This window comes from Myxocyprinus asiaticus, chromosome 14 (genome assembly GCF_019703515.2).
Source record: "Myxocyprinus asiaticus isolate MX2 ecotype Aquarium Trade chromosome 14, UBuf_Myxa_2, whole genome shotgun sequence".
Classification (NCBI taxonomy): Eukaryota; Metazoa; Chordata; class Actinopteri; order Cypriniformes; family Catostomidae; genus Myxocyprinus; species Myxocyprinus asiaticus.
The window spans coordinates 43,534,736-43,561,298 of record NC_059357.1 but is presented as its reverse complement, the minus strand read 5'-3'; the positions used below and the strand labels follow the sequence as shown (position 1 = coordinate 43,561,298).

The window sequence follows — 26,563 nt, the reverse complement described above, 5'->3', positions numbered from 1 at the left end:
GCCATATTCTTAGGATGTCTGGTGTGAATGGCTCTCTTGAGGTCATTCCACAGCATCTCTATTGGGTTAAGGTCTGGGCTCTGACTGGGCCACTCCAAAAGGTGGATTTTTTTTTTTTTTTGAAGCCATTCTGAAGTGGATTTATTTCAATGTTTAGGGTCATTGTCCTGCTGCATCACCCAACTTCTACTGAGCTTCAGCTGGCACACAGCCACCCTGATTTTATCCTGTAGGATATCTTGATAAAATTAGGAATTCATTTTTCCCTTGATGATGGCAAGAGGTCCAGGCCCCAAAGCAGCAAAGCAGCCCAAAATCATGATGCTCCCTCCACATTATTTTACCGTTGGGATGTTGTTTTCATGTTGGTATGTGGTGCCCTTTTTACACCATACGTAGTGCTGCATGTTCTTCCCAAAAAATTCAACCTTAGTTTCATCAGTCCACAAAAAATGTTCCCAGTAGCATTGTGGAGTGTCAAGATAGTCTTTGGCAAACTTCAGGCACCCAGCAATGTTTTTGTTGGAAGCAGCAGCTTCCTTCATGGTGTCCTGTCATGGACAGCATGCCTGTTTAATGTTTTCCGTATAGTAGACTCAAGAACAGAGATGTTAACCAGTTTCAATTATTCCTTCAAGTCTTTAGTTGTCACTCTAGGGTTTATTTTTACCTCACTGAGCATTCTGCGTTGTGCTCTTTGAGTCATCTTGGCTGGACAGCCACTTCTAGGGAGAGTTGCAACTGTACTAAATCGTCTCCATTTATAGACAATTTGTATAACTGTGGACAGATTAATATCTAAGCTCTTCAAGATAACTTTGTAACCCTTTACAGCTTTATGCAAAGAAACAATTCTTGATCGTAGGTCTTCTGAGATCTCTTTGCGAGGCAAGGTCCATGTCAGCAGATGCTTCTTGTGAATAGCAAACTCAAAATGTTTGAGTGCTTTTTATAATTCAAAGTAGCTATAACCCACACCTTCAAAATGTTTTCATTAATTAGATGCCAGGTTTGCCAACTCCTGACTCTAATTAGCTTTTGTGGACGTCATTAGCCTAGGGGTTCAGATACTTTTTCTAACCTACACTGTGAATGTTTGACTGATAAATTCAATATATACAAGGACAATAAAGCAATTTGTGTGTTATTAATTAAAACAGATTATGTTTGTTCATTACTGTAACTTAAATGAAGATCAAGCCATATTTTAATACAAATCTATACATAAATGCAAGTAATTTCAAAGGGTTCACATACTTTTTCTTGCCACTGTATGCATTTTCATTGTGCAAAACATGAAAGAGTTGCATGTCTTTCCTCAAGATGCTGACAGACTGATGATGTCTCTGAAATATATTTGTGTAACTTACCATTTCTAGGGGAAAATTTCTACAAATATTTATATACTACATATATCACCCTTGTTTGAGATCTGACACTGGTTGCCTCGGCACCACAAATGCCATATGTCCTTACTGATTGTGTGAACAGCAACTTTGCAAAAGTCACAGAAGTTATCATACATGCAAAAGCTAAAAAAAATTTTAAAATACAAAAACAAGTCAGTATTTACTTGTGCATCAAATTACAAAAAAACAAAACAAAATAAACAAAAAAAGACTTTTGTATCCACTCGGGTACAGGGGGTCTGCTGAATGTAAAGTCTGCTGAAAGGCTTTAACAGCATGTTAAATGATTCGAAATGGGACATCAAAGGTATAACCCAGATGAATGGGGAGAGAAAGAGCAAGCAAAGACAAATATACATATGAACTGACAGAGAACCAATATTAAACATCCATGACATGCAAAATGCAACCTGCCACCACAAACAAATTCACAGAGTCCTGAAATTACCTTGGATAGGCAGTAATATTTACCAGTCTACCTCACAAACAGCATACTTTACTCAAAGCAAATGGTTTTTAAATAGTCACCCTCTTCTCAGAAAACCACTTCTCTGTGTGACAGATAAAATGCTGCTCTCTAAAATGTATGAGGGTTCAACCAGAGTGTGTATTTGATCTGTAGCTTGCTTTGAGACTGATTTGATCTAATATAATGAGTCTGAAGTTGTTTATTCAGGCTTGGTACTTTATAAAATAAAAAAAATAAATAAAAAAAAAAAAAAAAAAATCAGTCTGTACTAGGTTTGCTTGCAACTGATTTTTGAAAAAGGAAATGGTACCCCGTACAAACTATACAGCTAATAATCTTTATAATAAAAAACTCGGCAGGACAAGTTTTGGTTAGGTAAATTATTATTATTTATTTTTATTTCAACTTTGATTTTAACATAGTGATTTCATCTAAAACATACATGTCTGTTTTTATAAAAAAATATAAGTAAATCAACTGATATTTTTTGGCTGTCATGGGGGTCCTTTGCAAATCAAATTCTAATATAATTGTGGTATTTATTTATTTTTATGACACTTCTCATTTATTTTTATCTTTGTCAAATACCATAATCAATTCTGAATTTCTCTGTGCACTGCCTGGTGCACCTTCATTATGGATATAGACATTTTTGCCAGATAAACACTGTGGCTATGTGGCACTATGAAAACATTGCTCTGTTTGTTTGAGTATCCTTAAAAGCACAACATAGTAACATTGCCTCAACCAATGGCGTGAGTTTAGGGTGAGACTATCTGTTTGCTTGACCAATGGAAGACTGGGTGCGTGTTCGGGATACCTGTTTAAAAAGTCAGTAAATTCCTACGTAGTAATAAATAAATAATGTATATATATATATATATATATATATATATATATATATATATATGTAATAATATGTATTATTAATGATTTATTTATTATTATTTATATAATAATATAGGTGTTTTGTAATTGTTGTTAATAAATTATGTATACTAACTGATAGTGTGCAGTTTAGCCCTAGAAATGTAAAAAAAAAAAAATAGGCTTTTAAAAATATTATATGCTTAAAATTACCCATTTTATCCTCAGACATCGCAATAAATAAATAAATCCATTAGAGCTGTCAAAGTTAACGGGTTAACGCATGCGATTAAAAATGTTTCATGCGTTAATTTGTCTTAATCCTGATTAATGCATTTACCATTAATACAGCATAAACCAGAATAAACACTGGTTGAAAAAGGACTGAACCTTTGTGATGTGTCCGCCCGGACTCATTACACTGATGCACACACCACAAACACACACAACAGTCGTGTCATTGATCAAATTATGGAGAAAGGAGCTCTTACGCTATTTCTTGTACAAAACAAGCCCAGATGGGACTTGTGACAGAAATCAAGTACTTTGCAGCCTCTGTAATGTACAGTTTAATTGCCAAAGAAGCACGGCAAGTCTTAACTTTCATGAAAATGCAGAATGAGACATTGTTTGCAACCACTTTTGATGGAGTTCAAAGCGCCACTTGACACTGGCGGTGACACCCTGACGCGAATCATGAACGTGGTTCACGATTGCTGTAACAAAGTGGATAGCTACAGTTTTCCGGCAGATTAATATTGTGGATGATGACAGTTTAAGAGATTTAATGCACATTGCAATGAATATGCAACCTATGTGGGGACTAGTTCTTTCAATTAGTCAAGCTCCCAATTAGACTTTGGGAAACATTTAATGTTATTTGAATAGGTGCTATTTTAGTGCATTCCTATCTTTATATTGTGGAAGGTTTCATTTGGAAAATGTAAATAAAACATTATTGTTAAGTACTGTTTAGTTTCCTTTCCTTAGAAGGAAATAAGTGCATTTTGAAAGGAAATGAAGTATACAGTTGAAGTCAGAAGTTTACATACACTTAGGTTGAAGTCACGAACTGCTGAACATTCGACAGCAAATACCAGTCAATCTTTTCCCGGATTTTGAATATTCTGACGTTTTGTTGGACATTAGTCGGAGGCGCGGCTGTGTTGTTTAAACGCACTATGAGACGCAGACGAGGGAGACTAGCAGGCGCGCTGGGTCAGGCTGCGTCAGCGTGGATTTCGAACAGCGCTGCTGAGCATTCATCTAGCGAATCTCCGCTCTCTCCCTAACAAAACGGACAAACTACATCACCTCACCTGCACAAACAAGGACTTTTCAACCTCTGCTGCCTTGTGCTTCACAAAAACCTGGCTGAGTGAAGCCATTCCTGACAGCGCATTACATCTGCCGGGCTTTCAGCTGTTCGGAGCGGAACGCATCGCGGAGTTAACGGGGAAAAGGAGAGGCAGTGGAACATGTTTTACATCGATGAAAGTTGGTGTACTGAAGTAACAACATTAAAGAAGATGTGCTATCCTAATTTGGAAGCGCTCTTTATAAACTGTAAGCCTTTCTACTCACCAGGGGAGTTTTCCTCGTTTATTCTGGTGAGTGTGTATATCGCGCCAAATGTGTGTTTGCATGCCACGCTGCAACAGCTTGCTGATTAAATCACAAACATGGAACAACAATACCCGGACTCACTTATTATTATTCTTGGGGATTTTAACAAAGCAAACCTCACATGTGAACTGCCCAAATACAAACACCACATTACATGCCCAACCAGAGACAGAAATATACTGGATCACTGCTACACAACAATAAAGTATGCATATCGCTCAGTCCCAAAGTTGCTCTAGGAACAATCTGATCACTGTCTGGTTCATCTTCTTACAACCTACAGACAGAAATTAATCTTCTAAGCCTGTAGTAAGGACTGTAAAGAGATGAACCAATGAAGCAGAGCTGGAACTACAAGCCTGCTTTGACTGCACTGACTGGAGTGTTTTTGAAGCTGCAGACACCAATCTGGACGAGCTCACAGATACTGTAACATCATATCAGTTTCTGTGAGGATATGTGCATTCCTACTAGGACTTATTTAACATTTAACAACGACAAACCATGGTTTACAGCAGAACTCAGGCAGCTTCATCAGGCCAAAGAGGATGCTTACAGAGTTGTGGATAAAGTCTTGTACAATCAGGCCAGGAACACACTGAATAAGGGAATCAGAGTGGCTAAAATAAGATACTCTGAGAAGCTGAAAAACAAGTTTTCAACTAACGACCCTGCATCAGTGTGGAGCAGCATGAAACAATTTACGAATTACAGGACTCCTGCCCCCAACCTTGTGGTGGACCAACAACTGGCTGATGACCTGAATCTGTTCTACTGAAGATTTGAAAGGCCCAATTTCACACCCCACTCTGACCTTCACGTCACACAAACACCAACACCTCCTGCAACCCCCCTCCTCCCCCCTTCTGCTACTCAACCTGCACTTAAGATCTGTGAAGATGATGTGTGCCGTCTTTCGAAAACAAAGGATAAGGAAAGCACAGGGCCCAGATGGCGTTTCGCCTGCATGTCTTAGATCCTGTGCTAACCAGCTGGCCCCCATCTTCAAACAGATCTTCAACAGATCACTGGAGCAGTGCGAATTCCCATGCTGCTTCAAATGTTCCACTATCATCTCCATCCCAAAGAAACCAAAAATCACAGGACTTAATGACTACAAACCTGTTGCCCTAACGTCTGCGGTCATGAAGTCATTTGAGAGACTGGTGTTGGCCCACCTGAAGGACATCACTGGACCCTTTCTAGATTACCTTCAATTTGCTTGAGCAAACAGGTCTGTGGATGATGCAGTCAACATGGGATTGCATCATATCCTGCAACATCTGGACAGACCAAGGACATATGCAAGGGTCCTTTTTGTGGACTTCAGTTTGGCTTTCAACACCATCATCCCAGCTATTCTCCGGACTAAATTTCACCAACTCTCTGTTCCCACATCTATCTGTCAGTGGATTACCAGCTTTCTGACAGACAGGCAGCAGCTTGCGAGACAGGGGAAATTCACTTCGAGCACCTGTACAATCAGCACTGGTGCCCCCCGTGGATGTGTGCTCTCCCCACTACTCTTCTCCCTCTACACCAATGACTGCATCGCCAAGGACCCCTCTGTTAAGCTCCTGAAGTATGCAGACGACGCCACTGTCATCGGCCTCATCCGAGTTGACGATGAATCTGCATACAGAAGGAGGTTTAACAGCTGACTGTCTGGTGCAGTCAAAACAACCTTGAGCTGAACACGCTCAAAACGGTGGAGATGATTGTGGACTTTAGGAGGAACCCCCCAACACTGTCCCCTGCCCTCCCTTCAAGAACAATACATTTCCAGAGTGAGGAAAAAGGCTGGAAAAATCACTCTGGACCCCACTCACCCTGACCACTACCTTTTTGAACTGTTGCCTTCTGGCCGATGCTTCAGAGCTCTGAGCACCAGAACCATCAGGCACAGGAACAGTTTTTTCCCCCAGGCTATCCGTCTCATGAACAGTTAAAACTGCCCCACTGAGCAATAATTAATGTGCAATACACAGCTTAGTCTTTTTATATTATCCAACACATCCTACCTCTTCTGCCATTACATTCCCTTGCACTGTATATAACCGATTTGTATTTAGATTTTCACTACGTATGTGTGTGTGTGTGTATGTGTATATATATATATATATATATACGTATGTATGTATGTATATATATATATATATATATGTATATATATATATATATATATATATATATATATATATATATATATATATATATACATATACATATACACACACACACACACACACACACACACACACACACACTCTACCGGTCAAAAGTTTTGAAACACTTACTCATTCTCATATTTTAGAATAATATTAAAGTCATTAAAACTATGGAATAACATAAATGGAACTATGGGAATTATGTTGTGACTAAACAAAATCCAAAATGAATCAAAACTGTGTTATATTTTACCATCTTCAAAGTAGTCACCCTTTGCCTAGAATTTGCAGACATGTTAGTTACTCTTGACATTTTCTCAACCAACTTCTTGAGGTATCACCCTGGGATGCTTTTTAAACAGTATTGAAAGAGTTCCCATCTATGTTGGGCACTTATTGGCTGCTTTTCTTTATTTGTTCCAAGTCATCAATATCAAAACGTTTTTTTGTTTTTTAATTACATTTTAGTTTTATAATGAAATAAATTAATATGGTGGCACTATTCTTTTTTTGTCTACAAAACTAATTTCAAACATATAACCAAATGCCTTCAGATCAAAAGAGTTTTAAGATCATGAGAAACATTTCAGTCAAGTGTTTCAAAACTTTTGACTGGTAGTGTATATGTGTGTGTATATATGTGCGTATATATTAGTCTATTTTGTATTCTATATATACTTTTTTCTTTTCAATATTTATCCATTTTTTATTCAATTTTGTTGCTGTTTTTGTATTGTTGTGTACTGGAAGCTCCTTTCACAAGACAAGACAAACTCCTTGTATGTGTAAGCATACTTAAAGGATAAATAAATCTGATTCTGATTAAACTAATTTTTTAACCACTCCTCAGATTTAATATTAGCAAACTATAGTTTTGGCAAGTCATTTAGGACATCTACTTTGTGCATGACATGAGTAATTTTTCCAACAATTGTTTACAGACAGATTGTTTCACTTTTAACTGACTATATCACAATTCCAGTGGGTCAGAAGTTAACTGTGCCTTTAAGCAGCTTGGAAAATTCCAGAAAATGATGTCAAGCCTTTAGACAATTAGCCAATTAGCTTCTGATAGAAGGTGTACTGAATTGGAGGTGTACCAGTGGATGTATTTTAAGGCCTACCTTCAAACTCAGCCACGGCCCATGCATTTTAAGTCTAGGCCTTCAGTGTGATTCATGCCATTAAGAAAACACAGTTTCACAATGAATACATTACGTGGCAGTCAACTAATAATACCAATTTAAATTTTAAAAACATGTCCACGCTTGAAAGCTAGAACCAAGGAGGTCTAATACCAAGAAAAAGCTCTCTAATAATATTTGCGATTTAAATTTTGCTTGCAATAATTTTGTTTCGTCAGGGTAAACGGTTACTTTTCAAAACTTGATCTGACACTGAATGCTCAAGCAGCCTAATTTACACTTAGAAAACTCCTGATGTTGCTATAACAATGCAAAAAGCACTTACCAATTTGCTTGAAGTGAAACTCAGTCCTCCTTTCCTGTTTAATTAATCAATCGCATGATCATGCAGAACATCTTAGGTTTTTAAATCCAAAGGATCTCTTTCTCAACGGCAATACCAGCAGTGATGACAGCCGACTTGTCAGAAAGATCTTGCGCTCTACGCTTTCAAATTACATACAGTACATCACTTAAAGCGTGATTGTGTCACTCAAGGCCAGCTAGAGGCCTGGAATGGGACATATCCTAAAGACCACACCCAAAAGAACAAATAAGTCGATTTGATTGGCTGACGAATCTGACAGTCTGATTTTAGATGCCTATTCACTTACACTGTTGAGGGATTCTGTGGAAATTCTGAAGGCCTGACAGGGTAGAGCTCAGACTCACATGCTCCCGAAGCAGTACGGCTCCAGGCATGCGATTTGTGAAACAGTTGTCACACTTTGCTTGTAAGCATCGAGGAATAAATTCTGATTGGATACATTTTTTTGTTTTTTGCTATTCATTTGTAGATTAATTAGGAGTGGAAGCGATTGAAAATACATAGGCAAAAAAGTCAATGAGAATGAAAGGATGAAAAAATATTTAGTTATTAGGTATGTTACGCCAGCAGTGAAGGCTTTGCTGGCACTGAGAAATTGCCACTCTTCAAACTCAGTGCCTCTTTGCTTGACATCATGGGAAAATCAGTAGAAATCAGCCAAGACCTCAGAAAAAAGTTGTGGACCTCCACAAGTCTGGTTCATTCTTGGGAGCAATTTCCAAATGCCTGAAGGTACCACATTCATCTATTCAAACAATAGTACGAAAGTATAAACACCATGGGACCACGCAGCCATCATACCGCTCAGGAAGGAGACGCATTCTGTCTCCTAGAGTTGAACGTAGTTTGGTGCGAAAAGTGCAAATCAATCCCAGAACAACAGCAAAGGACCTTGTGAAGATGCTGGAGGAAAGAGGTAGACAAGTATATATCCGTAGTAAAACAAGTCCTATATCGACATAACCTGAAAAGCTGCTCAGCAAGGAAGAAACCACTGCTCCAAAACCACCATAAATAAGCTCGACTACAGTTTGCAAGTGCACATGGGGACAAAGATCTTACTTTTCAGAGAAATGTCCTCTGGTCTGATGAAACAAAATATTAACTGTTTGGCCATAATGACCTTTGTTATGTTTGGAGGAAAAAGGGTGAGGCTTGCAAGCCGAAAAACACCATCCCAACCATGAAGCATGGGGGTGGCAGTATCATGTTGTGGGGGTGCTTTGCTGCAGGAGGATCTGGTGCACTTCATAAGATAGATGCCACCATGAGGAAGGAAAATTATGTGGATATATTGAAGCAACATCTGAAGACATCAGCCAGGAAGTTAAAGCTCGGTCGCAAATGGGTCTTCCAAATGGAAAATGACCCCAAGCATACCTCCAAAGTTGTGGCAAAATGGCTTAAGGACAACAAAGTCAAGGTTTTTGAGTGGTCATCACAAAGCCCTGACCTCAATCCTCTAGAAAATTTGTGGGCAGAACTGAAAAATCGTGTGCGAGCAAGGAGGCCTACAAACCTGACCCAGTAACAGAGTACATTTTCCCTTCTTAAAAGAGTGGCATTAATGGAGAGCATCTTTTTAGCGTTTCCATTTGTGTGTATTTCCTGGTTGTGGTCGTTACCTCTCAGCTTCCGATGGCCATGATCGCGGTCTTACGTGCATGGGCGCTGCCCACGCGGTGACAGTGTTCGTGGACGGGTCATGTTCTCACTGCAAGAGCGTGACCATGGCAACGTTGCGGTCGCAGTTTTTCCTTTGTTAGAGGGAAAGACTACCCCAGCGGCTCCCCGCCTCGGTCCTTCTACCTATGGGTTTGAGGCCACGTCGGTTAGCACTGGGGCCGATTTGGGGACCCCAATGGGAGCCACTCCACCGGGTAACGCCCCACGGACCTCCCATTCCCCAGTACACTCGTTTGCCCAGCTGGGATGGGACCGCCGGCTCATCTCAGGATGAGTTTGTGATCTTGTTGTGGCGCTCGCGAAGTGGATGAGCTCTCGATTGCAGCATTGGAGAGCGAGATGTCCAGTCTGACGCTGAGGACTCGACTGGGCTCCCACCTTCGGGTGTGGTCGCCCAGTCGCAGCCTGATGCACATATGGCAGCCATGCTTGCCTGGGTGGCTGCATGTGTTGGGCAGGAGTGGAACCCTCCATCCCGCATTTACCCTCGCAGCCTAAAGATTGGTTCCTGTGCCCGGAGCGCCGCTCACGGCCATGCTCCGCCCCGGTCCCTTTCTTCCTGGAGGTGCATGAGGAGTTCACGAGGTCATGGCGAGCACCTTTCACTGCCTGGACCTGGTCTCTGAGCTCCTCCGCTCTCACTACCCTCGATGGTGGGGCTGCCATGGGTTACTTGGTGATTCCCCAGGTGGATAAGGTGGTTGCAGTGCAACTGTGCCCACAAAGTGCTGCCACCTGGTGGGGCCACCTGAGACCCACGTCCAGCACCTGTAGGGTTATGTTGTCTCTGGCAACTGAGGCCTGCGGTGATGCTGGACAGGCCGCCTCCGCCCTGCATGCCATGGCTCTCCTGAAAGTGCACCAAGCCAAGGCGCTAAGAGAACTGCACGAGGGTAGTTCCGACCTGGGATTGATGCAAGAGCTGTACTCTTCAACTGACCTCACTCTCCGGGTGACGAAGGTCATGGCGCGGTCTCTCGGGCAGGCGATGTCCACCCTGGTGGTCCATGAGCACCACCTATGGCTAAACATGCTCGAGATGAGAGAGGCTGACAAGGTATGGTTCCTTGACGCCACCATTTCCCAGGTCAGCCTGTTCGGCGACTTCGTTGAGGACTTCGCCCAGCAGTTCTCGGCGGTGAAGAAGCAGACGGAGGCTATACAGCACATCCTGCCCTGGCGTGGCTCAAGACCCCGCACCCCATCTGCTCATCGCCAAGGGCGTCCTCCTGCAGCAACAGCACCGGCTGCGCCGCAGCCCGCCCCCGCGGCCCGGCGTGGAGCCCACCACATGAAGCAGACACCACCCGTCTCGCGGTCGGCCGCCAAGAACCCAAGGAAGGCTTCGAAGCACCCCTGAGATGGGAGACTCAGGGACGAGGAGATCCGCTTCTATGGAGCTGGTGGACAGACCACTCCATCCCCTGGTGGAGGGCCGGGAGGAGAATCTTTTGTTTCATTTTTCACACAAAACTTTAACAAAAGAGTGGTTTTCTTGTTCCCTGGGTCACATGTCAGGTGCGCACAGCCGTAGTCACGACCACCATCCACCATCCCATTTTGGCAGGTTTGGCGCTCCAGTGGTGGACCCACCGCCCCTGTGTGCCCAGCTGTGGCACAAACATGCCCATCAATCTTATGGTGGGCATCAGGAGCCAGGTAAGTGCTTCAATGTCTCTGGACTCAGCACAGCCACGGGGTTCGAGCCCCCTCGAAGTGGAGCATCAGGCTCCACCCTGCCGTGATGCCCCACCCACCGGTACGTCCGATGTGATTTTCCCCTTGGTCCACCTCACCCAGAGTTTGGACGCGTGGCTCGCGCTTTCCAACCCATCGCGATGGCTGACCCAGACCATCCGACTCGGCTACGCGATTCGGTTTGCAAGGCACCCGTCCAGGTTCAGCGGCGTCCGCTTCAGGTGCGATAGAGCCTGTCCCTCCAGCCGAGATGAAGAAGGGGTTTTACAGCCCCTACTGCATCGTACCGAAGAAAGGCGGTGGGTTGTGGCCAGTCTTGGACCTGCGAGCACTGAACCGGTCAAGATGCTGACGCAAAAACGCATTTTAGCGAGTGTCCGGCGTCAAGATTGGTTCGTGGCGGTAGACCTGAAGGACGCGTACTTCCACGTCTCGGTCTTACCTCGACACAGACCCTTCCTGCTGTTTGCTCCCCTTTGGCCTGTCCTTGTCCCCTCGCATCTTCATGAAGGTCGCAGAGGCAGCCCTTGCCCCGCTAAGGGAAGTGGGCGTCCGCATCCTCAATTATCTCGATGACTGGCTACTCCTAGCTCACTCTCAGGATGTGTTGTGTGCGCACAGGGACCTGGTGCTCACACACTTCAGCCGACTGGGGCGTCGGGTCAACTGGGAAAAGAGCAAGCTCTTTTCTCGGCTTGGAGTTGGACTCAGTCTCGATGATGGCGCACCTCACGAGTTGGTGCTGAACTGTCTGAAGGCATTCAGACAGAAGACAGCGGTTCTACTTAAACTTTTTCAGAGGCTCCTGGGGCATATGGCATCCTCAGCAATGGCCACCCCGCTCGGTTTGATGCATGAGTCCGCTTCAGCACTGGCTTCAGACTCGAGTCCCGAGATGGGCATGGCACCGTGGGACACATCGCGTGGTCGTCACGCCAATCTGTCACCGCCTCTTCAGCCCTTGGACCGACCTTGCATTTCTACGGACAGGGGTTCCACTAGAGCAGGTCTCCAGGCACATCATGGTTACGACAGACACCTCCAAGATGGGCTGGGGTGCCGTATGCAATGGGCACACAGCCGCTGGCTCCTGGATTGGCCCGCGGCTGTGTTGGCACATCAACTGCCTCGAGTTGTTGGCAGTACTGCTCGCCCTGTGGAGGTTCCGGCCGTTGATCCAGGGCAAGCACGTGTTGGTCCGGACAGACAACACGGCGACGGTAGCGTACATTAACCGTCAAGGCGGTCTACACTCCCGTTGCATGTCACAACCAGCCTTGGCATTGCTGTGTCCGGTGCGTGCTTTACGCGTCTATTTGGATCATATGTAGAGCTTTAGAAGCTCCGAGCAGCTCTTTGTCTGCTTTGGTGGACAGCGGAAAGGAAGCACTGTCTCCAAACAGAGGATCGCCCACTGGGTCATTGACGCCATCGTGATGGCATATCACACTCAGGACGTGCCTCCCCTTGTGGGGTTACGAGCCCACTCTACTAGGAGTGTAGCGGCCTCCTGGGCCCTGACCAGTGGTGCCTCTTTTGCAGACATCTGCAGAGCAGCAGGCTGGGCAACACCCATCACTTTGCGAGGTTCTACAATCTCCGGGTTGAGCCGGTTTCGTCCCGTGTATTGTCAGGTACGAGCAGGTAAGTTCCGGAACAGCTAGCCCGGAACCACATGACATGAACCAGGAACTAGAATTTACAAAAGACATGAAATACAAGAATCAACAAAATACACATGACAAATCCCCCCGACTAAGGGGTGGCTCCTGATGCCCCAACACATAAACAAAACACATAAAACATGACATAAATTTCAAAGTTCAATAGGGAGCTGGGGGGTGGTCTTGAGACATGGCTTGGCAGGGCATGGAGCGTGGGATCAGGGTGGAGCCCGTGAGGGGCGGAGCCATGGAGAACTGGATACCCGGAGAGTAGCCGAAGACTCGAAGGGCCAGGGTGGAGCTGATGGCAGGAAGGACCAAGGCAGTGCTGGAGGCTCAGAGGTGCAAGGTGGAGCTGGGGGATCAGTAGACTGAGGCGGAGCTGGTGGGACTGAGGACAAAGGTGGAGCCGTAGGGAAGGAGGTCCCTGGTGGAGCTGACAGATTGGAGGGATGAGTCGCAGCCAGAGGATCGGAAAGCCAAGGCAGAGCTAGGTGACCCACAGACCAAGGAGGAGCCAGAGGGACGAGGGACCCCGGCAAACCCGACAGGCTGAAGGACCTCAGTGGAGCCGAGGGAATGCAGAGCTGAGGCAATGTCGAGGGACCAACAGGCCAATGTGGAGTCCAGGGCTCGGAGGGTCCAGGTGGGGTCGGAGGGTTGAAAGTTCCCCTTGCCTGCTCAGGAGAACTAAGGGTGGGTACAAGGGCGGGAACCATCTCCAGGTTCAACTGCTCAGGCATGGCCGTGACGTGGCATGGAGCAGGCTGAGGCGTGGCCGTGACGTGGCATGGAGCAGGCTGAGGAGTGGCATGGTGCAGGCTGAGGCGTGGCCGTGATGTGGCATGGAGCAGGCTGAGGCATTGGGAAAAAAAGATGCCGCTGGCTCGGTGGCCATGACGTGGAACGCTGGCTCGGCGGCCATGACGTGGAACGCTGGGTCGATATACTGAGCGAGGCTGTGGGAACTACGACCGCCAGGCATAAAAGTGGAGATAGGCTCATTTAGTCCAAATCGGAAACAGTCTTTGAGGGCAACCTCATTAAAGTCCACCTGGCAGGCCAGAGCGCAAAAGTCCTTAACGTAATCCTCTGTGGGACGACTCCCCTGATGTAGGTGTAGAACTGCTGGGTTCATGGTTGGGTCAAGTATTCTGTAATGATTGGCTGGCACTGGCAGTGACGAAGATGATAAAGACGTGATAAAGATGAACCCAAGTGCAATTTATTTACATACGTGAAATCCAAAATGTGAATCCGAAACATAATAAACAAACGACTTGACATAGACTTAAACTTGACTTGACATAGCATAGCATGACACGTTACTAAACACATACAATACCTGACAAAGGACAATGAGGGTTTAAACACATGGACACGGAAGAACAAACCAATGAACAACAGAACTCTAAACAAGATAATTAAACAAACCAATGAAAACAAGACACATGAACATGGAGGGAAAACAGGAATCACATGACTAGGGAACCACATGACATGAATCAGGAACTAGAATTTACAAAATAAGACATGAAATACAAGAATCAACAAAATACACATGACAGTTATTTTTACAGGCCGTTTTATAGTAGGTAAAACATGCTGTAATTTTTACCAGCTCGGGAACGCGCAGTCCAGAAAATGTCTGGGAAAATTACTGACATGACTGATTCACACGGGATTAAAATTACTGAAATCTGGTAATTATTACATTACCCCACATCCCCATATAAAACTAATCCCGTCCAAATGGTTTTTGTGCGAGCGCCTACAGGCAAGTCTTCATATTGACATTTCATACGTTTAGACGTAGGTCAGATGTCCAGATATCAGATGTGTATCTGATTTAAAACCACATTTGCAAGTGGCTCAGACTGGATGCAAAAAATGTCTGTTTACACTTGTGCAACAATATCCAATCTGTCAAATGTGAGTAAAACAAATCTGATTCTTTGTGACAGTGTAAACACAGCCTAATTCACCTTCTTAGACAGTGTGTGACAGCTCACCCTCTTCTGTTCTCTGTACTGACTGCGCAGGCGCTCATCAAGTCTACGGGCAGCTGCAGCCCACTGTGCAGCCAATCTGCGCATACGCCTCCTCATGAAGCTTAAAGATTCTTTTCCTGAACCGACCTGCTCCAACAGAAGAGCCAAATCAGAGCGGAGAAATGCCTGGATAAAGAGAGACAAAGTGAGATAAAAGAGCAAAATCTAAAGAATGATACATTTACAATGACAATGACAATCTTGAGACAGATTTAAACAACACAATCCTAGCTCACTCTCAATACTCATGCTGGTAACAGCAGTGTGGAATTTAAACAGGTCATTTTACCTGGCAAGAGAATGCTACACTCCAGGAAAAAAATAAATAAATAATAATAAAAAAAAAGTTAATAGAAATTATATCTCATTTCAGACCTTTCAGGGTTCTGTGATGATGTGTGTATAAAAGTTAAACAACTGGAACTTTCACTTGAAATGACAATGTGAGAGAACCTAACCAGGTGAGAATGCACACTGCACACATAGGCTTTGGAAATGTTTGAATGTGTAATGTTTTCCACTGTTATCTAGCTGACACAGTTCAGATTTTGTTTCATGTGTGTAAACTGCAATAACATACATGAGATCAAATTTGTTAACATCTGATTTAGTTCACTTGTAAATGTGGTTCTAAATCTGAGAAACATCTGACATTTAAACACTCAAATGGCAGTGATCAAATAAATAATCTGATTACAAAGAATGCAATTATTGATTGCATACTTAATGTAATGTTACCCTACTTTTTGACTTTGAAAGTAATTAGTTACTGTAGTCTAATTACTTTCAAAGTCAAAAAGTAGTATAACATTACATTTTAAATTATCGTCAGTAACTGTAATTTGATTACAGTTACTGACTTTTAAGTGAGGTAATTACTTTTAAATACATTACTTGGGTTACACATTTAAAATAATATTATTTATGTACTGTATAATACATTTAAAATATGAATATGTTCATATGTACATCTGTTTGCGTTTCAGTGACATTTGAAAAGTGCGTGCCAAGGAACAAGGAATAAATATAGGCTTTTTATTATTTGTTGAGCGGAAAAACAAAATTCTGTGAAAAGTGTTTTAGAAAAGTAACGTTTTAGTTAATTTAAAAAAAAAAAAAAAAATCAGTTACAAAATGTATTAGTAATGTGATAATCAGTAAAGTAATCTGATTACAACTTTAGATAAATTGTTAGTAATTTGTAGTGGATTACCTTTTTGAGTAATTTTCCCAACACTGGTTAGCATGTTGCTAAGCTTTCAGTGTGGTTCACTAAAAAGTATAAAAATACATAAAGTAAACTGTTCATTTTTATTAGTTTACTTATCTGTACTTTTCAGTATGGAATTAATTGTTTATTTATAATCAACATTTCACAAGTTCGCGTGTTCATATAATCTTGAGATAGCGGTAAATGGTTAAACTAGTTTGGCTTGCTGTCCGCAATGGAGGGTCTCGTTGCATTGGGACTGCCTTCTCTGCAAAGAATACATCATACTGTCTTAGAATTTGGCTAAACGAAGTTATGTTCCTTCTGTACCTTTTGGAAGAGTCTTTGTGTCTGGAGTGTGCCTATGACGCCTTAAAATTCTGTCTACATATGCAACTCACTAGGTTTTCGAAAAAACAAAAGGCCAAATTAACTTCCGATTCATGAATTATGTATTGCAAATATTGTAGCCTGTCAGTCATTCACCTGTCTCTTTGGCAGGCGACTGATTGTGAGGTGGCTGCTTTGGTTCCTCCAGGCCAGCGGGGGGCAGAACCACTCCACCTCACTGAGGTAGATGAGGAAAGAGCACTCTGAGCCGTCCACTCCATAAAAGGCATAGCAAGGGTCTGATGTCCATCTGGCCCTCATCCACTTGTACATTAAGAGATGAGAAACACTTAACTTTAGGTTTTCTCTGTTGAAATGTACGTGAAATGCACACAGTGGAATTGGTACCATGCTACTCTTGCAATTTTGGAAGTCTATGGTACTGTGTACAGTAGGAAAACATTCTATATGCATGTTATACCTGGACAAACTACTAAATTTACCAAAATGTGCTGTATACAATAGAGAATACTGTTTAATACAATGCGCTCAACTTGACCTTTCATTTCGAGGATGATGAATGAAACTCTAACTCTTGATTCATTATTAATTTAGTGCACAGCCATGAGTTTTTACAGAGAATTTAATAAGAAATGCAAAATGCCTGTTTTAGGTGTCAAGATGATAACTGTATGCCAGCATGCAATGTGACGAGATCATATGACAACAATAAAGCATACCACTGTTTGGGATGTTTACAGTGGAATAATGTCTACTGTTTCACTATTATTTTTTATAAATAGTGGAAAGCAAACAAAATACTGTGTAGTTTTCAGTGGGTATTATGCTAGTTCCAAGTATAACCATTATCACAGGTCTCATTTATGGACAAAGTTAAGGCTTCAATTTAATGCCAATGAAAACCTCTACGAGCAGATGCATAAAAACTGTCACGTATATAAAAAATAAAAAAAAGTCACTGCTCATGGACAATGGATGGTGTCATGTCTTAGCAAACCAATCCTGACCAGAGTGACCAGAGTAATGAATAAACTGCACAATTTAAGAGTTAGCTTCATCTCAAATCACCTCAGCTGTCACAATTGTCGTACTATGTAACTATGGCCACTGGGCAATATAGAGAATATTCATGATACTTCTGCAAACTTTGTCTTGTGACTTGTAAATATGGGAGCAGACTGCCTGTTTTAATAAAATGGTTCCAAACACTAATTCAAACATTAATTTGCACTGACAGTTAAAACAATTTCATGTGTGGTATTTCTTATGTATAAAATTTATTTTTTGTACATGTATACATACAGTAAATATTAGTTACATTAAATAATAATAGTAATAATAAGTATGTAAATATATAAAGAATTTGGTATTATAACTATGTTTTTTATATTAGTGCATATTAACAAAAATGAAATATTCATATTACATTTAAATCTAGCTTGTGCATCTTCTAAATAATTATATATAAAGTATACATTATATAATATATAGCTTACAGCACCTTTAAATAATACCTATTTTCCCTAAATAAGGGTTACGGGTGGCAATACAAAGTACTTCGAGTGAAATTGAAGAAAGAACGAGTGTGACATCTTTTTGAAAATCTGTCCAAAAAGAAGGTGTTTTTTTTATTTATTTTTTATGTTAAAATCATGCAGATATGATTTGGACCATGGCATGATTGTTGGTGCCAGACAGCTGGTTGAGTATTTCTGTAACTGCTGATCTCCTGGGATTTTCAAGCACAACAGTCTCTAGAATTTACTCAGAATGGTGCCAAAAACAAACATCCAGTGAGCGGCAGTTCTGCGGTTGGAAATGCCTTGTTGATGAGAAAGGTCAACGGAGAATGGCCAGACTGGTTCAAGCTGACAGAAAAGCTACGGTAACTCAGATAACCACTCTGTACAATTGTATAGAATAGCATCTAAAAATGTACATGTCAAACCTTGAGGCGGATGGGTTACAACAGCAGAAGACCATGTCGGGTTCCACTTCTGTCAGCCAAGAACAGAAAGCTGAGGCTGCTGTGAACACAGGCTCACCAAAACTGGACAGTTAAAGACTGGAAAAACATAACCTGTTCTGATGAATCTGGATTTCTGCTGAGGTACACAAATGGTAGGCCAACAGCAGCCTCAGTTTTCTGTTTTTGGCTGACAGAAGTGGAACCTGACATGGTGTTCTGCTGTTGTAGCCCATTTGCCTCAAGGTTTGTGCATGTTGTGAATTCTAAAGATGCTATTCTGCTCACTACAATTGGTTGATGTGAACATTAACTGAAGCTCCTGACTCGTATCTCCATTATTTTTTACATTGCACTGATTGGCTGATTAGATATACACATGAATAAGTAGATGTACTTAATAAATAAAGTGGTCGGTGAATGTATATACTGTAATATATGAGTTACTGTAGTCTGGGTTACTTATGGCTGTTTTACACTATTTTAATTGGTTCAATTGTTAAACATGTTTTTAGGGAAGTACCCAAGTCTAGGACCATATTATTTTCTGAAATGGTGATGTAGTGTGCTAGAATATACAACAACAAAAAGACATCATTTAAAACAACCACATCAATCAATCAGAACGGCCCGCCAAAAATCCCTTTGTCGTGCGCCGCTGTTTGCTTCCATTAATCTATTTTCCTTTAGGCAACCATGGAAGAAAAAGAAGAAAATTAAAGGAGTATGAGAGTTTTTGAAAAATCTCTGTGTCAACTTACATCAACTTTATTTGCGCAATCTGGGTACCCAGGATCCTTCGGGACTTCACACTGACTTATAACTCCATCTCGCCCTGTAGATGAAAAGGACAGGCGGTGACAGTCTGATTGCACTCTTCTACAGTAGAGTCACTCCAGTGCTGAAAGCCAGTGGTTTTGAAATGCTCTTTGCTTTAACAAGGCTCTTTTGGCAGAGCCCTCCATACATTATCTTCTGTCAATTCAACTTCATTTAACCATCAGAGACCCACTGTAGCAAATTTGCAACACTTGAGCAAAGCAAAGTAATACTTATTTTTCATTTACTGTGGGTTTAAAAAAAAAAAAAAAAAAAAAAAAAAAAAACACATATACCATACAATGCAGCTCAAGCTCTGAAATTTATCACAGCAACAAGTTTGGCAGGAACATATTTAAAGTTTGAATCTAGGATGACAAAGTCACACAAGATTACTGCCTACTGACAACATTTCTGACAGTTTTGGATTAAATTCAGCAATTGTTCAAGAAATATTTGACCTGTAATATTTGTTTATCAATTCACAGAGTGCAGATATTGTTGGCTCGTTCCCATGTGTATGTCACTTTGGATAAAAGCATATTCTAGATCATACATTCAGTATATATATATATATATATATATATATATATATATATATATATATATATATATATATATATATATATATATATACACACACACACACACACACACACACACACACACACACACACACACACACACACACACACACACACACACACACACACACACACACACACCATAATATTAATAAACATACATTTTATAAAAATAAAATAAAATGCACCGGTTAACATCTGTTATATTACCATTTATACCATTGCACAAATGTTTTGACCAGCTTTCTAGCTATTAGCAAAAAATGAAGAAGAACTTCAGTGTGTATCGGAGCCTTAAAACTGTATACCAGATCGCAATAGTCTGCTTCATCCTCCACAACCTAGCTCTCAAAACCAAACCTCATGTTCTGGAATCGTAGCTGGCAGTGACAGGCAGACGAAGATGATGATGATGATGATGATGTGAAGAATGCAAGTGCAGTTTTTTTACAAGATGAGTGATATATCCAAACAACATGAAATCCAAACGTGAACAAAAACAAAACATGAACTTGACTTGAAAACCAAACAATGTTACATTAACACAATACTTGACAAAAGACAATGGCAAACATGAGGGTTTAAATACATGGACATGGGCAAACACATGACAATGACAACCAACAAGACTAAACTAATAACAAGTTAACTAGATTACTAAAACATGAACCAATGAAAAGACAAGACTAATAAACAAGACACTCAAACAATGAACTAATGAAAACAAGACACATGAACAGGGGAAACACATGACAAGATCACATGAGGAAACAGGAAATCACATGACATGAACACATGACTATAAAACAGGAACTAAACTTCCAAAACAAAAGACAAAAACACATTTAAACATGAAAATTAAGTTCATCACAGTTGTTTTTGGGGATGTGTTTTTGGCGTTGCCTGATTTGCATTTACATTTTTGTAAATCTGGCATTAAAGCAGTGCAGACAGCACGTGCAAATAAACAGCACTTTCAGGGGAGCACAATTAATTTTGCAACCTTGAAAACCCAGCATTGCAATTTTTCCGAAATTACCTCCAAAACAAAATATGCATAAACATCATGTTTTTATACCCAGTGGCTTCATCAAACATATTTAAAAACATTATCCATATCAGTGCTTTGGTCTCTGAGGGTTAAGCTCGCTTTATTAAGCATTATGAAAGAGTGGCCTCCTGCCCTTGCACTAGCACTTGTCTGCATGAGGCTTGCTCTGGGCTTTGTTAAGAGCTCGTATTCGGTTTCTGTTCGGTAGAAAAAAAAACAGCAGAAGACTGCAAACATCCCCTTACCATGATTAGTAAAACTCCCATCTCTCAATGGTAGCCATTCCCAGTTAGCCTAATTAACAGAGAAAGAGTTTGTTCTATATACAAGAAGCTACTTGAGATCAAGCATGGGCACAGAGAAAGGAATTACTGGCTGTTTTATAATAGTAGTATAAAAAGAGTTCCAAGAAAAATACATATAAACCTCAGGATCAGTAGGAGGTACACTGGCTGTATAGGACAATAACCCAGAAGAAAATTGTTTTTCAGTGAGCTTATGGCAAGTCTTGGCTGTATAATGGGTCCATATAACTTCGCCACATAATTTCAGTTATTTCAAAGAGCTGTGCGGCCTATTATAGCAAAATAACCAAATAGAACAAAGACATTGGCTATGCAAATCAGATAAAAATGAGAAATAATTTTGTAGTTGAGTACTCTAAAAATTACAATTATACTCATAAATTAAAATGTAATTTAAAAAATAACAAAGGACATGTACATGAAATTTATATTTTGTTTTATTCGCATACTGTATATGACCAAGAACGGTTTCAAAATATGCTAACTTTTACAAACTATGCTTTGCTTTTTGAAAAAAATAAAATAAAATAAAATAAATGAACATGCATAAATAAAAATGAAAAATAAATAAAATAACAGCAAAAGCATTGCACTCACACGGAGCTTACATAAAAAAAACAATACTTATGGCATAAGGGTGATGCACATATATAAACTCTGAGTCTACAAAAAGGCTATCACATTTTTACATATCACGTTATTATTCAGAAAAAAAAAGCGAAAGTTGGCTTTTACAAAATGCGCTTTGTCTCAGAGATTTAACTAATGGTGAGGATTTTGATTCATCCCAGTGACTTGAGTCTTGAATTAGTTCAACAAAATGATTAGTTCAGATTCGTTCATTGACAATTTCTGCAAATTACACCTTTGCACTGTTAGATGGCGCCAAATGACCGTCTTTTCCATTTTGAATGAGTAACTGCATTGTACCAAAAGCTCATCCAGGACCAAGTCTAGTTAGCCTTTTAATTTGCGTGTCTACAATTCTACTAAGACATTTCAGTACTGCAGAGTGTTTAAGCATCATAAGTATTTGACACAAAGCATATCTATCATATTGTGAACTTCTAAGCACAACTTTTCATAAAGCTATACAAAAAAAATAAAAAATTAAAAAATTAAAAAAAATCAACAATACTAGCCTAAAAAATTATTATGAGTTTCAAAAACATCCATATGTCATTGTAATGTGTGGTCATCACTCATTTTTATTCATAATTCATCCAGCCCCTTTCCTTTTTGAACTGGATTGACGAGCTGAACAAATGACTTGCCTCTTCCTCTTGTTCAGTCAGTCAACCAGCAGATTCTCGTTCATGAACAAGATGCCTGATTCATTCATTTAATTTGTGAACGAGATGTCTTGTCTCACTCAGATTCAAACGTCTGACTACTTCAGTACAGACTGTTTTCAAACCAATGATATGCTCATTTACAGCCCACACTCAAATACTACTGGATCACGCTGTTGTCAGTCTTTAAAAGCAGGAAAAAACTTGTTTTGACACTTAACATAACCGTTTTCGCCACAGTTGACAAGAAAGCAGGTCTTATTTTTCATATATTTTGTCAAATGCTGGGCTTCGTTTTATGAAGTTCAAAAAAAGCCTTAATGTCTTACACTGTGCACAAAAGCACAACATTTTCATTCGTAATTCATGTCAATTTAACTGTATTGTCTTCAGTCATTTTTACACATTCATAAATTGGGATTATATGCATAACTATAAACTTTCTTTAGTTCATTTCACCCCTATGTTGAATGCAAATGACTCACATGCCGAACTGAATGAACGACATGTTTCCTCTTGCTCAGTAAGTCAGCAGATCCTCGTTCATGAACGAGATGACTGAGTAATTCATTCATTTCATTCGAGTATACCAGTACATTAAAATCGTTCAAGAATGAGACGTCTCATCTCGTTCAAACTCTAACAACAATCTCGACTGGTTCAGTGAAGGCCGTAATCGTTCAGTGGTAAGATTTGGTAAGAGATTTAGAGGAAAAGTACAATATAATTCAGCATTGCTCAAGGCAGGAAAATTCGCAAAGGAAAATCAATTAGAGATTTTCAAGTAGTGTTTTTTATAGTCAACTAACTGGTGCAGAATGATTACTTGATTACTCGTGCACATCCCTAATTACTTTTAATATCTGCATAAAGCACCACTGCTCTCTCTCTTTCTGCTCTCTTTTTTTGCTAAGTTTTATCTTTTTTTGTTCTTCTTTTTTTTTTTCTTCTTCTTCTTTTGATCTGAAGGTGAAATATGATTTAGACATGCTTTTGTGAGACTCCTCTGTAAACACTGAACAGCACAATGTTGGAGAGAAACAGTGCTCTGTAAGCCAACACTGGTTCTTAAAAGGAACTGGCTGACATTGGTTACAATAGCTCAACAGAATGTAATTTACACTGTACTTTGTTGGCACCATTATAAAGCCATTTCAGAATATGTCAAACACAACAGCCATATTGCGGTTTACTCATTCAAAGAGAAAAACATTTTATCAGTTTATCAGCAGCCACAGTGGAAGAGAATGGCACAACTCATAATCTTCCTTCCCATGAATGCTCCAACCTATTCAACAGGTAGTTTATACGGTGCATGAAAAAAAATAAAGCATATATGAAAGCCGGTGGATTAACTAGTGGATAAACTATTTGAGGGCCAATGGCCAGTGTGTCCAAGATAATGTTAGTGCAACCAACATTCAGAAAGTAATTTTGTTGTCATATGATGCGAAATTATGATATCACAAAGAAAGGACCCCTGTAGACCCTCATGACTGTGTGTCAAGGTCAACAAGTCTCTTATTAAATGAGAAATGTTTTTGACATGGCAAGGTTAGTTTAGGATGTAAAATGTCAAATGGTACAACCACCAAAAAAATAAATAAATAAATAAATAAATAAAATAAAAAACTTAATGAAATGTAATAAATACTTGCATTTTTTTTTTTTTTAAATAGCATTCAAGATGTAAAAAATAAAAATAAAAATAAAAAAACAAATACAAATACAAATACAAATTTCTCTATGGTTAAATGTCATTAAAGTCATTAAATCTAAACTTTTGTTTAAAAATGGTATAAAAGATTTTTTAAAGATTTTATAAGAACTTTGCACATGCATTAGATTTTTGCAACTAGAATTTAAAGATTTTTTCCTTCTCATTATGTTGGACACCATTATTTCTCATTGACCATTGAATTAATTTACAAATATATATGTTTGAGTCATGGTGCATACAGTTAGTATATTAGTATGTATGCTGTATGTATGTATGTTATGGTGGTTAGAAGGCATGCTGTGGTCCTCCGGTGTGTAGTGTTGGAGATGCAGGTTCGAGTCTGGACTGCAGTGTGAGAGAGGGGGAATGGGACACCCTTAATTTCCTAAATATACCTAAACTACATTTATAAATTTTTGCAACTTTTAATTCTGATTGAATAAGCAGCATCCAAAGCCGTTGTAAAATGCTGATAAATGCACACATGGCCAAACATTGTATAATACTGTGCATGTGTGTTTCTTGGCAATTGTAAAAATCCTATAATTAAGTTAATGCAATCCATTATCTTATATAGTACAGCTAAACAATACTGGCATATTGTATGTGCATTTATTGTAAAGCCATTTATTGCTTTCTCTCCACTAACAAAACATAGAATGGAATTATTTTTCTTGCCACAATGGCCTTTGGCTTGTACACTTGGGGCTTAAAGACAAAGGCAAAATAATTGTTATTCTTATTTTGATTAACTTTTTTAATAGGGTGTCAATTTTAACATGTTAATTTAATGTGATTAATTATATAAGAAAAAGAATATGTTAAAAAATGTAATGCAATTAATTATGTCCCCTGAATGTACAACATTTTTTTTTGCAAGTCACAGTCAGCAGGTGGGAGTCAGCGCAACTCCACCTGTACAGACCACATGCAGCTGTACAGAGAAGGGTATAGCTGTGGGCATTGCTCCAAAAAGGGGTGTGAGCTCCAAATCACCATTAAAAGATATAGGGAGCCCCTAACCTTACCCTTTCCCTAAACTTAACCATGATTGAAGGTGGCAGTCAGTGCAACAGATCAGGATGGTGCCAGCAGGACGGAACAAGGCGGTGCCGGTGGAACAGAACAGGCCTGCACCAGTGGGACAAACAAGGGAGACACCAGCAGGACAGACCAGGAATGCAATATGCACCAGTGAGGAGCCGGCGGGTCAGACCAGTGCAGCACCAGCAGGATGGACCAAGGCGGAACCGGCGGAACAGACCAGGGCAGTGCCAGTGGGACAGACCAGGTAGACACTGGCATGACAGACCAAAACAGTGCCAGGGAGATGGACCAAGGAGGAGCCAGCAGGTTAGACCAAGGCGGTATCAGCGGAACAGACCAAGAAATAGCAACTTTGCTAGGTGTGTCTGCTAGACGTGGCTTGGCTGCTAGATTTGACTTGGCTGCTTGACTTGGCAGCTCAACCTGTCTTGGCAGCTTGACTAGGTATAAAAGTTTGGCATGAAGTGTCTGCTTGACTACGTATCGCAATTTGACTAGGCGTGGTGGTTTGGGTTGGTGTATCGACTTGACAAAGAGTGGTGACTGGACTTGGCGTGGCAACTTGTCTTGATGTGACAGCTTGACTTGTCATAACAGCTTGATTTGAAGTGATGTGTTGACTGGACAGGATGACTTGACTGGACACAGGGGGCTTGAACAGGCTCGTTATGGTCACATGGAACTGGACTGGCTTGTCGACAGCCTCAGGGGACTGGAAAGGCATGACGATGGCCACAGGGAACAGGACAGACTTGATGACCACAGGGAACTGGACAGGCTCATCGACAGCCACAGGGAACTGGACAGGCTCATCGACAGCCACAGGGAACTGGACAGGCTATGCGGCAACCGCTGTGGTCGAGAGTGCTGGCAGCAACTGGAAAACGGCCTCCGTGGCTGGGGACACAGGCAACAGGCACACGGCCTCCATGGCCAGGAACGCTGGCAGCATCAGGGGAATGGCCTTCATGGCCAGGAACGCTGGCAGCGGCAGGGGAACGGCCTTCGTGGCCAGGATCGCTGGCAGCGGCAAGGGAGCAGAGGCCTTTCTCCTTCTCTTCTGGACGG

General features: G+C 41.0%; 1 protein-coding gene across 2 annotated transcripts in view; it reads right to left on the bottom strand.

The window, feature by feature from the left end:
• LOC127452298 (alpha-1,6-mannosylglycoprotein 6-beta-N-acetylglucosaminyltransferase B-like) overlaps window positions 1-26,563 on the bottom strand; it is a 236,304-nt gene that overhangs the window by 124,138 nt on the left and 85,603 nt on the right. Inside the window, exons 5-7 of one of the 2 annotated variants that reach the window (XM_051717679.1) lie at window positions 19,439-19,512; window positions 16,847-17,014; window positions 15,085-15,276 (exon numbers count right to left, since the gene is read on the bottom strand). In XM_051717679.1, the coding sequence (XP_051573639.1) occupies window positions 15,085-15,276; window positions 16,847-17,014; window positions 19,439-19,512 (434 nt within the window). The remainder of the gene's footprint in view (window positions 1-15,084; window positions 15,277-16,846; window positions 17,015-19,438; window positions 19,513-26,563) is intronic. The other variant, XM_051717680.1, reaches the window with a different exon arrangement.